At 45.2% G+C, this 14,823-nt stretch overlaps 1 protein-coding gene across 1 annotated transcript in view; it reads right to left on the bottom strand.

Annotated features, from left to right (window-relative positions):
• gse1b (Gse1 coiled-coil protein b) overlaps positions 1 to 14,823 on the bottom strand; it is a 156,444-nt gene that overhangs the window by 95,690 nt on the left and 45,931 nt on the right. Inside the window, exon 2 of the mRNA XM_079283838.1 lies at positions 11,134 to 11,275. Within this exon, the coding sequence (XP_079139964.1) occupies positions 11,134 to 11,275 (142 nt within the window). The remainder of the gene's footprint in view (positions 1 to 11,133; positions 11,276 to 14,823) is intronic.

Genomic DNA, 14,823 nt, shown 5'->3' with positions numbered 1-14,823 from the left:
CAGTATCCTACACAGAGCGAAAGCTCATAAAGAAAGAAACCGATCTGCCTCCCTCCTCCTCCCTATCTGTCCAGATCTATGTCTCTCTGTCTCAGTTCTTTCTCAATTAGCGGCCCTCTCCTTCACTTAACCTGCTGCCTCGCCAAAACCAACTCCTCTCTTTCTCTTAATAGGTCTGTTGGTATGCAGCACACACTTCAGGCCTCACAAACTCAGACTCCACACACAGGCAAACTGCTATGACTCCCTGCCAGCTCCATTCCCCTCCTGTCACACCCTTTTGTCATCAATTTATCCTCGATAACAGTGAGAGGCACGTCTGACTTATGGAGGATATCAATATCTCCAACTTAAAGGGGAGGAGGGAGGGGAGCACACCTCAGGCTTCTTTTAGGACACCTCGTAAAGCTAAATGATAGTTGAAGGGGACGGGAGGAAAAGCGAGTGCTGGATGTTAATGTGATGGCAGGGAGCTGTAAATAACTAAGATACAGATCTACAGCATGTGTGTGACGTTTGCGTGTAAGGTATGTCCGTAGTATTACGAAGGTTAAAAAGGACTGAGCGGTTGACCGAATGATCACCTGCTGTATACAGAATGTGTGTATTTGATGATTTATGTGGTCGACAATGTGTGTTATCCACTGGCTCATCCTAGGGGATTTATGCTAACTGCCAGTGTCCGACGTGTTTAAAACTGGGCTGTAAATAGCTGTCCGTCTCCGCTGACATTGACAAACTGTCCATAAACCTGCCACCTAGGACAGTTTCAGTCACAAAGGACAGGACAGGCAGACATTAAACTATCAGTTTACACTGAGAAGGGAGGAGTGTGTGTGTGAGTGGGCCAATGTATATGTTGGAGGTGGGGGGGCTGTGCTGCATGCATTGGAGTGTCTCCAAGAAAATGAAATGTTTTGCAAGAAGAGTGCGAGGGCAGGGCGCTGCGTGCATCTAAATATTCACGAGGCCGCTAAAGGGTACAGGTTGACACAGGTTGAGATTCTCTGCGGTTATTGTCAACAAATATATCGCACCATGGTTCGGCCTTTGACACATACACACACGCAGCTATACAGACGTACACACACACACACACACACACACACACAAAGAGGTGCTTCTGAATGAGGTCAAGGAGTCAGTGTTGCACTGAGGAGAGGATCAATGGAGCTCTGAGTGTCTGTGCGCCTCTTGCCTCCCTCCTACTCTCCACCTATCGTCTTTCTCTCTTCCTCTCTATTTCTCCCTTGTTTTCCTGATAAACACAACCACCAAGTACTTGCACACATACAATAGAGCAGCAGCCTGTACAACAGGGCATCTGTAAACATCCATGAACTCCAACAAATGCACAGAAATGCAAGCACTGTTCTGCTAAATGCCATCTCTGGTATAGCTGTCAGCACTGTATGAGTAGGTCTGGACGTGTCCCAGAGGCCTGGACGTGTTCATTCTACTGTGGGAGATCTATGGCTGGTGACTCCAACTCACTGGCACCCCACTAGCAATAGCACGGATGTGATCGGCAGATGAAAAGAGAACAAGGCAGTGACAGAACGGCAAGCAGAGGCAAGACAAGAAGGATAAAATGCTTTCTTCCCCGGTTGGGAGCATCGAATTTTTTCTCATTAGGGGAACTCATCTGAGCTCAGAGGATAAAAGGAGGACTGATAGCCGGTATTTCTCTCTCACTCCATCTCTCCTCTCCCTCTTTTTCTCCCACTGTGCACATGCAACCTAATTAATTACACCCTACCATCGCTTTGCTACAACAACCACTGTCGGCTAATTAACGGCACGCCTCAATCATGACCCCACTTCAAGGGTTCTGGATGCGTTTGTGTGAGTGTGAGATAGAGAGATGGAGGAGGAAAAGTATATGTGGGATATGCAGAGGAGAGACAGAAAAAAAGCAGCAGGAGAGGGAAGGAAAGAGGAAGGGGTGGGGCTGAGACAATGAAAGAAACAAATGGTTGAAATGTAACTGATAGGAATTGGTGAGAACAGCAGAGGTAAAAGATGGAGGGGATGAGCACTTTGATGTGACAGAAAGATGCTCAAGAAGAGGAGAGGAGTGAGGGGGCTAGGAGATAGATGGAGCACCTCCTCTCCACGCCCTGCTGGACTATATCAGCCAGACTGGAGCCAGAGAAGCTGGTGGGGAGTCCCAACTATGGGGTGTCTCACCCCGGACACGTCACTCTCAATCCCTCCCAAGCCTGCCTGAGCCTGGCCAGACCTCAGCGCTGCTGCAGCCTGCTAGCCAGGCTCCATGGCTCCTACTGCCCCAAACACAGTCATACTGATCGTATCAGAGAGAAAAACGGAGCGAGGCAGGGCCTACGAAAACACACATAGGCTGTACAAGCTGAAAACCACGTACACCACATGTAACATCGTCATGGTTGAATTGAGATCGAGAGACGTTAAGGGAGAGAGGGAGGGAGGGAGGGAGCTATAATTTGTTTAGTGTATGTGATTGCATTAGTGTAAGGGTCGTATTATTCTTCACCCACGTCACACACACAGAAAGCTGAAGCCCAGTGGGGCAATCATAACATTAATAGTGCTTGACTGGGCCTAGACAGGCACGCGCACACACACACACATACACAGACACACACACACACACACACACACACACACACACACACACACACACACATTGTAATATGTTCAACAGTTTATGTAGAAAATGAGAATGAGAAGATGAGGTGAAAAACAGAAAAGGGGGACCACAGAGGAAGTAAAATATATGAAATGAAGATGAGCTACAAAGATGTTAAACCACCAGACAATGTTGGTTGAAAGATTTACATTTATACATTCATAAAAGCCCTTAAATATTTACTGTAATCCTCGTCTGCAGGTGGGCTCATCAACAAAGCCCAGGACCCCCACTGACTCGGACTCCCCGGGACAATGACTTAGAGTTATACGTGCACCTTTGCACAACTGTATTACACTTGACACTTTAATAACATACTTGTTTTAAACATACTCTTAATTTGTTTGTTTCACATATTTTATTGTAAATGTTCATATTTTCTCTTTTAAAATTATGTATTTTGCTGTTGTATTATATATATTACACGCACAAACCAACAAGCTAAATTCCTTCTATGTGTAACGTAGTTGGCAATAAAATCGTTTTTGATTCAGATTTTGATTCTGTAATCCATTATAAATTTCCACGAAAGACAAATTTCCTTTCTTCGTAATACAATCAGGATTAGAAACAGAGTTGTCTAGGCCTTATTCTAGGCCACTAGAATAAGATAAATAGGAAATGTAAAAAAACTAAAAAACAAAAGAACGACAAAGAAAGAGTGAAAGTGAAACAGAATGTACTCGTAATGGGCCAAAGGCAGAGTAGAGAGGCCATGTTCGCTGTCAGCCATTAACATGGCCAGGACTAAATTATTCACTGCACTCCGTCACCTTACACAAGCCTGGGCTAACTCAGACTAAAGAGGGCTGTGTGTGTGTGTGTGTGCCTGTGAATACGTGTGCATGTGTAAGTGTGTGTTCGTGTGAATATGTGAATGAACAGTGGCTTGTAGGAGGTAAAGAAGGATTCCTTTAAAGAAGGGGCTCAGTATTGCCATCCAGTGGCTAGAACAAGTAAGATACTGTGTATAAGCTATATCAATTAGAAGCTGTGCACACACACACACACACACACACACACACACACACACACAGGTTTGAATGAATGTGAAAAACCTGCATGCCAATAGTGTACAAGCTCCAACCTTTAGATGTGCTTTGAGTGTTATGTGCCGTGACAATCACAAACATCTACACAAACATACAAGCACATACATTGTGAGCACATATAAAAAGACAGCGAACTGTTTTGTGTAGAGGAAGCTGATTTCCATGCAGCCTGTGTTTTTTTCAATGGAACAGGAGAGGCTGGTTAGCAGGAGCAGCTGGGCAAACAATACAACCTCACCTGGAGTAATTTACATGGGTTGTGTGTGTGTGTGTGTGTGTGTGTGTGTGTGTGTGTGTGTGTGTGTGTGTGTGTGTGTGTGTGTGTGGGTGTGCCTGTGTGTGCGTGCGGTTGTTATGTTGAGAGGGGTGTCTCCTGTTGCTGCTCTTCATCATCATGTTCCTGAAAGTGCCGTTGGCAAGGAAACGAGATAGAGAGAGAGAGATGAGAGACAAGTCAAGGAGCACAGTTTTGGGTGAGAGCGAGACGAAATGGGGAAGGAAGGGCAGACAAATGAGAGAAGAAAAATAAAAACAGAGGATCTTGGAGGAGAGTGGTGGGGGAGGGGGGGTGTAGTTATGGGGGGATGGTTCGAGGGAGAGAGAGAGTGGAGGGAGTTAACAGAGGGGAGGCAAAGAGCATGTGACAGTGCGACCCATGTCTTCCACTGACAAGCTTTATTACAGTCCCACCTGCAGAGACAGTAAAAGCACTTAGCCTAAGCCAAGTCGCCTGACAGTGGAGGATAGTTTGAGAGGAGAGAGGGATCGACGAGCATGAAGGAAGGAGGGAGAGAGAGAGAGGGGGGGGAGGCTGGGTGGGAGAAAGGGATGATTGTAGTCATTGGGAGGGAGAGAAAAGGTGATATAAAGGAAAAGGAAGGAAAGGGGAAGGAGTAGACAAAAGGAAGAACACGAGCACCAGGTAAAACAGAAGGAAAGGAGCGTTTCAAATATTCATCCTCATTTGTTAACGGTACTGATAAAACCCTGTTTTCATTTAGACATGTTCCTCTGTATAAAACACTTTCACCCACATATGTACATGGCTCACCTCTATAGTTCTTTTGAGGTAGTGGTTTGTTGTGGTGCTGTATTACATTGTCTGCTGTGAATTAAAAAACAGACAGACAGCTGTGAGTGTGCAGGCAGTCAGGCTTAATCCTGCTGGAACACCGGTTTCCTTTGTGAGGCTAAAGGTCAGTCTGTAGGTCTCTCACTAAGTGGTCATTTTTTTCAGGGCTACTGCTTAAACATGTCTGTAACCTGACCTCGCTGCTCGACACTGAGCATTAACCTCACATCAGGTGGCCTCACCAAAGCCTAAATATAACTTCTCCCAAACCGAAAAGGGGAATTATTTGGTCAAAGTCGCACAACGTTTAAGTTTCACTATATGTACTATAATGCAGACAAATATGCACCCTTGAATAATATAACACACTCTCGGTTGCTTTTTGCTGTCATCATTTAGTGCAATTCATGCAACTCGTGAGAAGGAAATAATTAAGGGGATGAAACGAAGAGAGGTTTATTACTTCCTGAACGGCGACAGCTCGCATCTATTAGACCCTGCAGCCTGCTGATGTATCCGCTGATGAGCTATGGCCAAGTAATGACGTGCTCCGCTGGCTGTGAATCCATAGGTCTCTCCCTAAGTCTACTCTCTCTGGCTCCCAGACTCTAGATGGAAAACCACACTCACTAAATCAAACCCATCCGGAGGGAAGACGAGAGAGAGCGAGAGAGCGAGGGGGGAGAGGGGGTTAACAGCCTGTTTCTCAGCCTTTTCGGCGAGAGGAATGTGTTGGAAAGGGTACAAATCAGCCAGAAGTGATTGCACAATAAGGTTAGTGTGACCAGAGGAGAATCCTGACTCAAACGGTGGACACGCACAAACACACACGCACAGAAACAAACACATTAAGCACACACATGCAAACACAGTGAGGGATTGAGTCGGGGCACAACCCCATGCCCACCCTGTGAGTGGCTAATAACCACGGCACAGTGCCAAACCCACTGTCTCCTGACTAATTCCCCCATGCCCGCCAGGACTGACGCCACACTGCTGAACAGAGCTCTATTTCTCAAAAATCCTGTGATCATTACATTACTGAATTACTCAAATAGATGGATGAGCAAACAGCCACACAGGCCATCCAGCTCGCTTGCCCCCTGAAGGAAGGACACAATGGAACAGACAATGGGAACACTGTGAATTAATATTTGTTTGTTGAGACCGACTCCCCTCACTTAACACACACATACACCTCAACGCCCACTCTGCTGGGCTGTAAAAAGAGGTCAGTGAGGTGGCGCTCTGCCAAGCGTGGCGCTGCCAAGAGACTCTGTATACCCTGGTCTCCAGTGGCATTTTAATCGCACGTACACGCACACACACACGCAAACGCACACACACACACACACACACACACACACACACAGTTCCATCTGCTGTGCTTCATGGGAGCGGTGGCAAGCTTGTCATTGCCATTCGAAGTTAGCCCACCCTCCTGTCATCCCTACTGAGGGGGACAAAAGAAAAGAAGAAAAGAGAGGGAGGAGGGAAGAGGGGGGCAAGCAGCAGCATTCCTCTCCATGCCTCCTCTGTCACCCTCTGATCTCTCTCTCCAAACACATCCCCTGTCATCGCTCCATTCAGTGTCCTTGTCCTCCTCTCACCATCCTCCCCATACCGTCCGTCCCCACCCCCACCCCCACGCACACTGCTCCCGTCATCCCTCGTCTCCATTCTTTCTGTGCGCGGCTACTCTCATCCCTCCACCTGCTGCTCCGTTCTCTGGACAAGAGATACAAGGATGGGCGGCTGTAATCACGCTCTCATGGAAAGACTTCTCCTCCTTTAATGTGTTTGTGTGCGGTGTTTGTGCTATTGTAACATGTCTGTTTATGGATCGAACCTCACTGACGTGTTCTCCATGCAAGACTCTTAATGTGAAATGTTAACCACAACAGCTGAAGCAACAGCTCAGATATTGATCCTTCTTCCAAGCAAAGGCGGGTTGCCAGATACTGTGAACCACCCCCTCTTTGAGCCACAACCATCACTCACACCCCATCTTCAGTGATGCTCCATGCTCCCACAGGGGCGAATTGTAATTGTATTGAACTGGCCAGCAGCCAAGCGCACTAGACTGCCAAGTCTGCCAAGTCCAGCTGTGCTGTTGCAATCAAAACACACTCACAGTCTATCGCATGACAATCACATCATCAGCAAGCGTAATTCTAAGAGACACACATTAAGTACAAAATATAAACATACATATATCACGAAAGGCATTTGCTCAGCATGACAAGATTGAGGAGAGAAGGCTGTGATAAAGCAGTGGAAGGAAACAGAACAAATGTTGAAAAAGGCTAAATTCACATCAGCGGTAAGAGTGGTCGCTGCTTTGACAGTGCAGACAAATAGAAGCAGAATGGTACAAATTGTCTGACCATATATTTCACTCTTTACATTAGTCCTGTGGCCCTTTCCCTATATTAGATGTCTATGCTGACAGTAGGGCTGGGCGATAAATCGATTTAATCGATTAATTCGAATGTGTGCTTTAAGGCGATGTGTTTTATTGAAAATCGAGAAAATCGCCCCCACCCCTCCCCCCCGTTGGGTTCCCGTAGTAGAGTGCGCGCGCATTGTTTACAAACTAAAACAATGGCGGCCAGCAGCTTCACTGCTGGCCGCCGCCGCCGCCACCTCACAACAACAACCCAGCATTTTGGAGACATTCACCAACTGTACTCCGCATGAGAAGAAGAGTGCCCGGTGGAAAGCCATCACGGATGCAGTCGCGATGTATATCGCAAAAGATATGGTGCCCATATACACCGTGGAAAAGCCGGGGTTTATTCACCGTCTCAAAGCTTTGGACCCCAGGTACGTGCTACCAAGCCGTAAACATTTTTCTGACGTTGCCTTGCCTCGGCTGTACAATAGTACACGCCAAAGGATCTCTGCGGAGCTGGAGGGGATGTCATTCTACTCCGCAACAACTGACCTGTGGTCCAGCAGGTTGACCCAGACACCGATCCACTTGACTGGTGGAAGCGTCACCAACTTAACTTTCCAAGGCTAAGTACTTTAGCAAAGAAATACCTCTCTGTGCCAGCTACAAGTGCCCCCTCTGAGAGGCTTTTCAGTGTGTGGGGGGGGCATTGTTACATGCCACCGTGCATGCCTGAAGCCAGAGGTAGTAGACAGGCTTGTCTTCCTGGCAAAAAATATTTAGAAAAAACATGCACTACTGTTTAATACTGTTGGTTATGTTGTGAATGCACTTGATTTTGTTTACATGCACTTATTTACTGTGCAAAATATGTTATGTTGATGTTAGATCAGATGTTGCACTTTTGAAAATGTGAATGTTAAAGGGTCATATACATTTTATTTCATGCTGTGTTTGTATCAGTGTATTCAGTTAGAAAAGCTTACTGTAAAAAGTTACATTTGCACAGTTGTTTACAATGGAAGGCTACTATTTAATGCCATTTAATGTTATGTTTAATTTAATTTTATATTTAAATGATTCAGGCAAACAAAAGAGTGACCAAATACTTTTTGTATACTACAGGCACCTTTCTACAATGTTCAGGTTTTGTTTGCACTTTATTTTTATCAACCTACTTGGGAAAATCATCACAAAATAAAAGAAAAAATTGTTTTCAACAGCTTCTGTCATCTGCAAAAAATTTTGGGGGAAAAAATCGATTTAAATCGTGAATCTGATTTTTTGTAAAAAAAATCGGAGATTTTTTTTTTAGGCCATATCGCCCAGCCCTAGCTGACAGTATAGCAGGGAGGTTCACTTTGTTCCTTTACCACTAATAGTGATGTATTAACTGTGGGGTGTTTTGAGCCTGAGTGACTGCTGATGTATATAAAGTGTTCATCGAATGTGTTCACATGTCCACAGACCTGAAGCACATTGTGGTCAGCCCAGATGTCACATCCTCCCCACTCCAGTCTGTTTCCTGTCTGATAGGGCCTCGACGGGCCACAACATGTTGGGACATTTGAAATGAGAAATGGGAGATCTTGCCTCCGTATATGTGGAAATATCCTTAACTTACATACGGAAATTCTCCAACACCACAATGCAACGTGAAAGCCCACTGCCTCCCTCTCTCTGTATGCCACTGGTCAAAGCAAACATTTACATTAGAGCTGTGACCATTAAGCCACGAAATATTCACACAAGCACAATTAAAACCCAGACTGCAGTGGACAGAAAGACTGTCTAACATCAATTGTCTACAATCGTAAGTCTCTCCCTTCAGCTTCACTTTGTTGTATTCGGGGCCCATTCAATGATTTAAACCCAACAGGGTTCAGATCATGATGGACTGTGCACCTCTATCTATTCTGTGTGAACACCGCAAGCGTGTCTTGTGTCAGGTTTCTAGCCTGAACGGAGGAAATGGGCCGTGTCATGTCAGTGTGAGCCGCAGCACACCACGCATGATGGAAAGCACTTAAATAACTCATGAAAACCCGCTCTCAACCCACACTGGACCGCTGGGAGGAAGGTTCAGTCTTCTGCGTGTATGTGTGTCTGTGGGTGTGCGGTGGCCCTGTTTTGTCATGACTGTTTAACCAGGTGCCTTTGATAGTTGTGGTTGAGCTGGTGTGCCTGCATGTGTGTGTGTGTGTGTGCCGGTTGAGTTGGAGAGAGAGAGCTTGAGATGAGTTTCTGTAAACGACAGAGGGGCCCTCATGGCTAAACAGAAATAGCCTGAGAGAAAAGAGAGAGAGTGGCGTGAGCAGGAGAGATGTGGCGAGCAAGAGAGAAAGATAGAGCAGAAGGAGAGAAAGTGAAAAGGGGAGGGTGGAGGGGTTAAGAAAATGAGATTTACATAACTCCTGTGTTTATAAGTGTAAAAAAAAGAGGAAGAACGGTAATAGATACCCAGTCGAAAGGCAGTCAGCTGCACTGATAAGAGGAGACAGCAGCACTTTTTACATAAACGCATTGAGCTCCAAAACCCACTGTAGTGAGGGCCTCCCTTGGGGGCATACTCACACACGTACACACTCGCGTGTCACTTATTTTTTGTGTCTGCCCCTGCTTCATCATGCCGTCGACCAACTCATCTCTCAGTCTCATTTGATCACCATCATCCCGTCCGTCACCAGCATGCCAAACAAATTGCTCACTCATCTCGCTGGACGAACGCTATACTGCAGATTAATGAGATGAAAGTGAAATGACCATCATACCTATAATCCATTGCCCTGGGTCGAGGGAAAAAACGACCTGATCGTTGGATCCCGAAGTGGAACCTTAGATTAACAACAGAAGAAGAAAAAAAAGTGGGGCATGTCATGTGTGTGTGTGTGTGTGTGTGTGTGTGTGTGTGTGTGTGTGTGTGCGTGTGTGTGTGTGAACAAATGTCGGGTTTCAGAGTCTTTGTGTGTTTTGTGGGCAGGTTGGATTTGCATTGTTGACAATTAAAAGCAGCTTCAGTTGAACAACGATGCATTGAAAGGAGGTGAAGGGACCACATCACCTGCACATTTGCAAAAGAAACTGCAGGGAAATGGTTATTATCTCCACCTGGTTTCACACAGCAGCATGTATAGGTTGCCAGTTGCAATGACAAAGGATGGAAAACAAAGAGCTACGGTATTTTGGGTAAGAGGGGGATTCCTATCGTAGGTATATGTAGATAAAATATAATGGTGGTGGAGGAGTGTGCTTGAAGAGTTACAAGAGGATGAAGTGTTAGAAGACATGACATCACAAGTCTGAACAGACGAACTCATGAGCTTTAGTTTTTAACTCTTCGATGACCGTAACAGCTGTCTCAGACCGTATCTCATTTACTGCACGGGTCTCACTGCTTCCTGTGTTGCCACACAACAGGGTCAAAAGGACACCCCACACAGGAAAAAGGAAGCAGAGATAAGATGCCCGTGAAGTGAAGAGATGTATATTCAGAGGAAATGGCTTGTTCTCCGTAGCTGAATGATGAAGGCTCAACCAACACATTTACTACCGCATGTTCTGAGTGAACGTCTCTCTCGCAGTTCTGCCCACACAGTGTGACGAGATTAAGAAATGTAAACAAACATAACAAACATGTCAGATGATGCTGCTAGTGATTGGAGAATGGCCACGGGGATATTTAATTGCAGCGGTCTGTACTAACATCCATCAAAGATCACATTGGTGTGAAGTGAAATGTTATCGACTCCACAATCACATCCTATGAACAGGATTTCTAGTGAACCAGAAAGCATTACTTTAGGAGACAGCAATAAAAGAAAGAGGTAAAAGAAGGATGAAGACAGAGGAGAGTAGCGTAAAAAAATGGCTCTTACGAGAAAAAGCTTATAAAACATAAAAACATTGGAGACAGTGATCTGGCATGAGGGAGGGCTGCACTCACTGGAAAGTGGGCAGTCAGCTTTGTCAGCTTTCTCTGGCTCCAGGGTCACCAGGTGAGAAGGAGTGTGGTCACCTGCAGGCTGCGACGGCCCCGAGTCCACCTCCTTACTGGCTCCAGCCGCACTCTCAATCACAGCACATGCCTGAAAGATATGAAGACAGAATTAACAAGAGATAACGGGACACTTTTGGTAGGACAACGTCCTTATTGAAGACAGCGTTGGAACTTGTGATTTAAAATGTAATCAACGAGTGACTTTAATGTAAGTCCACTCGTCTAGTTACAGATTCTGAGTCTGCTACACACATATACGGAGGGGTGTCCTGAGTATGTTATATAGAACAAAAATAGACCACCATTATTAGTGTGTAACAGAAATACTGAGATCATAATAAAACTTAAAAGAGAAAAAAACAAAACACTGATGGTGCAAATATAGCAATTAACTGCTGATGTAGCCCGTCATTGGTGCAACCATTTTTAGCTGCTGTCACAGCACTCAGATTCCTGCTATAAAAAGACAACAACTAAAGGGGATGCAGCGCTGGGTGAAGAACTGTCCCTTCCCTGAAGTGACAGAGCCGTACAACAGACAGACGGAGGGACGGAATCAAAGACGGAGAGAGACAGAGAAAGAGAAAGAGTTCTCCTGACAGCCCAAGTCTGTTTGGAGGTGCTCTACTCTGGTCCTCTCCACAGCTGAAAGAGGAAAGAGGGATGAGCCTTCAGGAGAGAGACAAGCTGACCGTGAAAAGCAGAGGGAGAAGCAGAGGGTGGCTGTCAGTGTGGAGAGAGAGAGAGAGAGAGAGAGAGAGAGAGAGAGAGAGCTGCGGGAGTTTAAAAGAGGCTGTGATGGCTCCCTCCATTGAAGAGCAGCAGAGAGACAGGCAGGGGAGGTGCAGCGCATCTTAAGACAAAAAGGCACCCGGGGCTGATGAAATATACATAGCTCTCAGCTGGAGACAGAGACACAGAGCGACAGAGCAGAGGAGGGCCCTGAAGACTGACGAGACTCCGCAACCCCTCCTAAACACACACTGCTAAAAATAAAACACACAGACACATTCCTAATGACTTCTCATGAGGAGCCAGGGGGGAAGTAGTTTGTGCTTTTTTTTCTTGCTTTGAGTGTGTGTGTCTGTGTGCGTGCGGTCACACACACATGCAGGTGTGTGAGCATCAAGGTGCATCAGTGCTTCCTCCTACAGTCACGGACTGAGTGGGCAAAACCACAAAAGAAGCTATGATACAAAAACGTGTTTCGGCTGTTGGCCCATAGGTTGGTTTCATTTGACGTGTGTGTCAACTGCCTCTCTCTGAACTGCCCACCTGCACTCTCTTCAATCCCAGACAGCCACAGTTAAAAAAACATTTAAACACACCTCACTTAACGATAAACTCACCCTTTGTTCAAGTTAACGATCTATCTCTCCCATGCACTCTGGTTAATGGCTATGCCACTGAAGTATTGGTATTCTCAGTGTATTTGTGTTACCAGAGACTGGGGGTATTCACTTCTTTGCTTTGTCGAGTTCCTCTACTTATCTTACTCTCCTAATGAGACGTGTTGGGTGTGCCTCCCCAGTCTGTAGCCCTAACACCCAAAACAAGCAAAACAAAAGGTGTAAATAGTCATGTCTGAGCCTGGGGATTACCTCTACTCTAGATAATATACACAACAAACATGCCGAAAGGTTTCCTAACCTTTTCTGCTCTCGTCGGTTTCAGTCTTTTTTTCTAACTCTTTCTCTCTTTGTTTGAGTTAAAGTGCACACATGAGGGGCTTGTTTATGAATTCCCCACACGAAACATTGAACTGTGAAAGAAAGGATAAAGAGAGGAAAGTGTCTGAACTGCTCTTTTAGGTCAGGGCAATGAGCCTCTCGAACCTAATCACTGAGATATTGTTGCTTCTCTTGTCCACAAAACAGATGGTGGAAAGTAAGCCTCAACATACCTTAAAGAACAAGCTAGGGATGGCAACATTTGATGGTATGCATTTAGCTGTTGCCATCATTGCTCCCAAATGACTCATCTATGCCCATATAATTAGGGAGGGGCGTGATTACTTACAGTGTTACTGTGGACACAATAGTTATGAGCTTAACAAGACTAGAGGTTTATAAAAGCTGTACATAGACACAGCAATGCTTTGAGCTGAAGGCTAACACTGCGACAATGTTAACGTTTAGCTGGTAATGTTTGCCTTTTGCATCATGAGTGCAGCTAATGTTATCATGCTGACATTTGCTAATTAGCATTAAACACAAAGTCATCATTTTTGTAGGTATTTGGTTATAGCCTAAAGCAGTGGTTCTCAACTGGTCTGGCTGCGGGACCCACCATCACCCCTTAATGACAAGCCGGGACCCACCACCCAAATTATACATACATATATATATATATATATATATATTTGGGTATATCTATATTCAAGACGTCTAGTAGTAGTAACGTCTCTGTGTAGTAAACAACTGTCAAATCAAATAAAGAAAGCACACATCAATTATATTTTAACAAATATCATTCTCATTTTTCAAATTTAACTGGATGGATTAGAAATACATGAATCCATGTTCTTCTCATTTCAAGTAAAATAACAGCTGGATTAAAAAATAAATTACGGAATGAAATTAAATTTTGAAAAAATATTTTCACTGAATTGCCCTGTAGCTCTAAATTCAGTTCATTCAGGGTGAAGTGAAAAATCCATCATATTATATTTTTCTCATCTTCCAAAAAGAGAAATTAGTGTTTGAAGAATTCACCTCTATGAGTCTGTCCAGTGAGAGTCAAATGACTCTGGTCTCTCTGGACATTTCTCTCTTTTGGAGATCGTCCTATGATTTGACTTTCACAACCCACACCTCAATAGTCCTGCTCTGCTGTCTATATCCTCGTCTCTCCCCGTGTGTCACGGTGTATGCACATCTCACTCAAGTCAGGAAACTTGTCCGAATACTCATATTTGATCGGCTGAGCTTCATCGCGTGATGTGATTCACAACGCATCAGTCGGTGTTTTTCCTGCACCACTGAACAAGTTCCATAAATGCTGGAATAATTCCGCTGCATAAAAAAAATGCCCTTCAAAATAAAATCACAACTTTTATTTTTTTTTATTTTTTTATTTTTTTGTCGTCAGGCAAAGGCCCGTGACCCACTGAAAACGGGTCCGCGACCCACTTTTGGGTCGCGACCCACCAGTTGAGGAGTCAGGAGGTAAAAGGAGAAGGATCTCGAGAGGTAGTACTAATTGAGGTTAATTCCACAGATCAGCCTTATCTCCTATTATCGGTAAGGAGGAAGTTGAAGTAATGGATGATGTTGCAGGACACAGTGAGAGACTGCCAGCAGAAATCACACAGCATGGAGGAGGATTGTATGCCCCCAAAGGATCCCAAGATATTAGCAGCTAAGTGCAGATCTTGATGTGCAGCTGCAGATAAACAGAGAGTCCGGAGAGCCCTACGGGCTTGCACAGAGAAAAGTGTGAGTGCTTGTGTGCGTGTACGAGTGTGTTCTCGAGAGGCTTGTCAATCAAGACAGTTGCAACCTCTCTAGTCATCTGCCTGTCTCAGCCCACGTCTCACCTATCAACCTCTCGAAGCAGTGCTGACACACAAGCGCCTACTCTGGACTCAATATCACTTCCTAGTAGTGACACTCAAGGAGTGATGGGGCGATGCAC

This window comes from Melanostigma gelatinosum (assembly GCF_949748355.1).
Source record: "Melanostigma gelatinosum genome assembly, chromosome: 2".
In the NCBI taxonomy this organism is placed as follows: Eukaryota; Metazoa; Chordata; class Actinopteri; order Perciformes; family Zoarcidae; genus Melanostigma; species Melanostigma gelatinosum.
The sequence above is the reverse complement of the archived record's forward strand: the minus strand, read 5'-3'. Positions and strand labels throughout refer to the sequence as shown.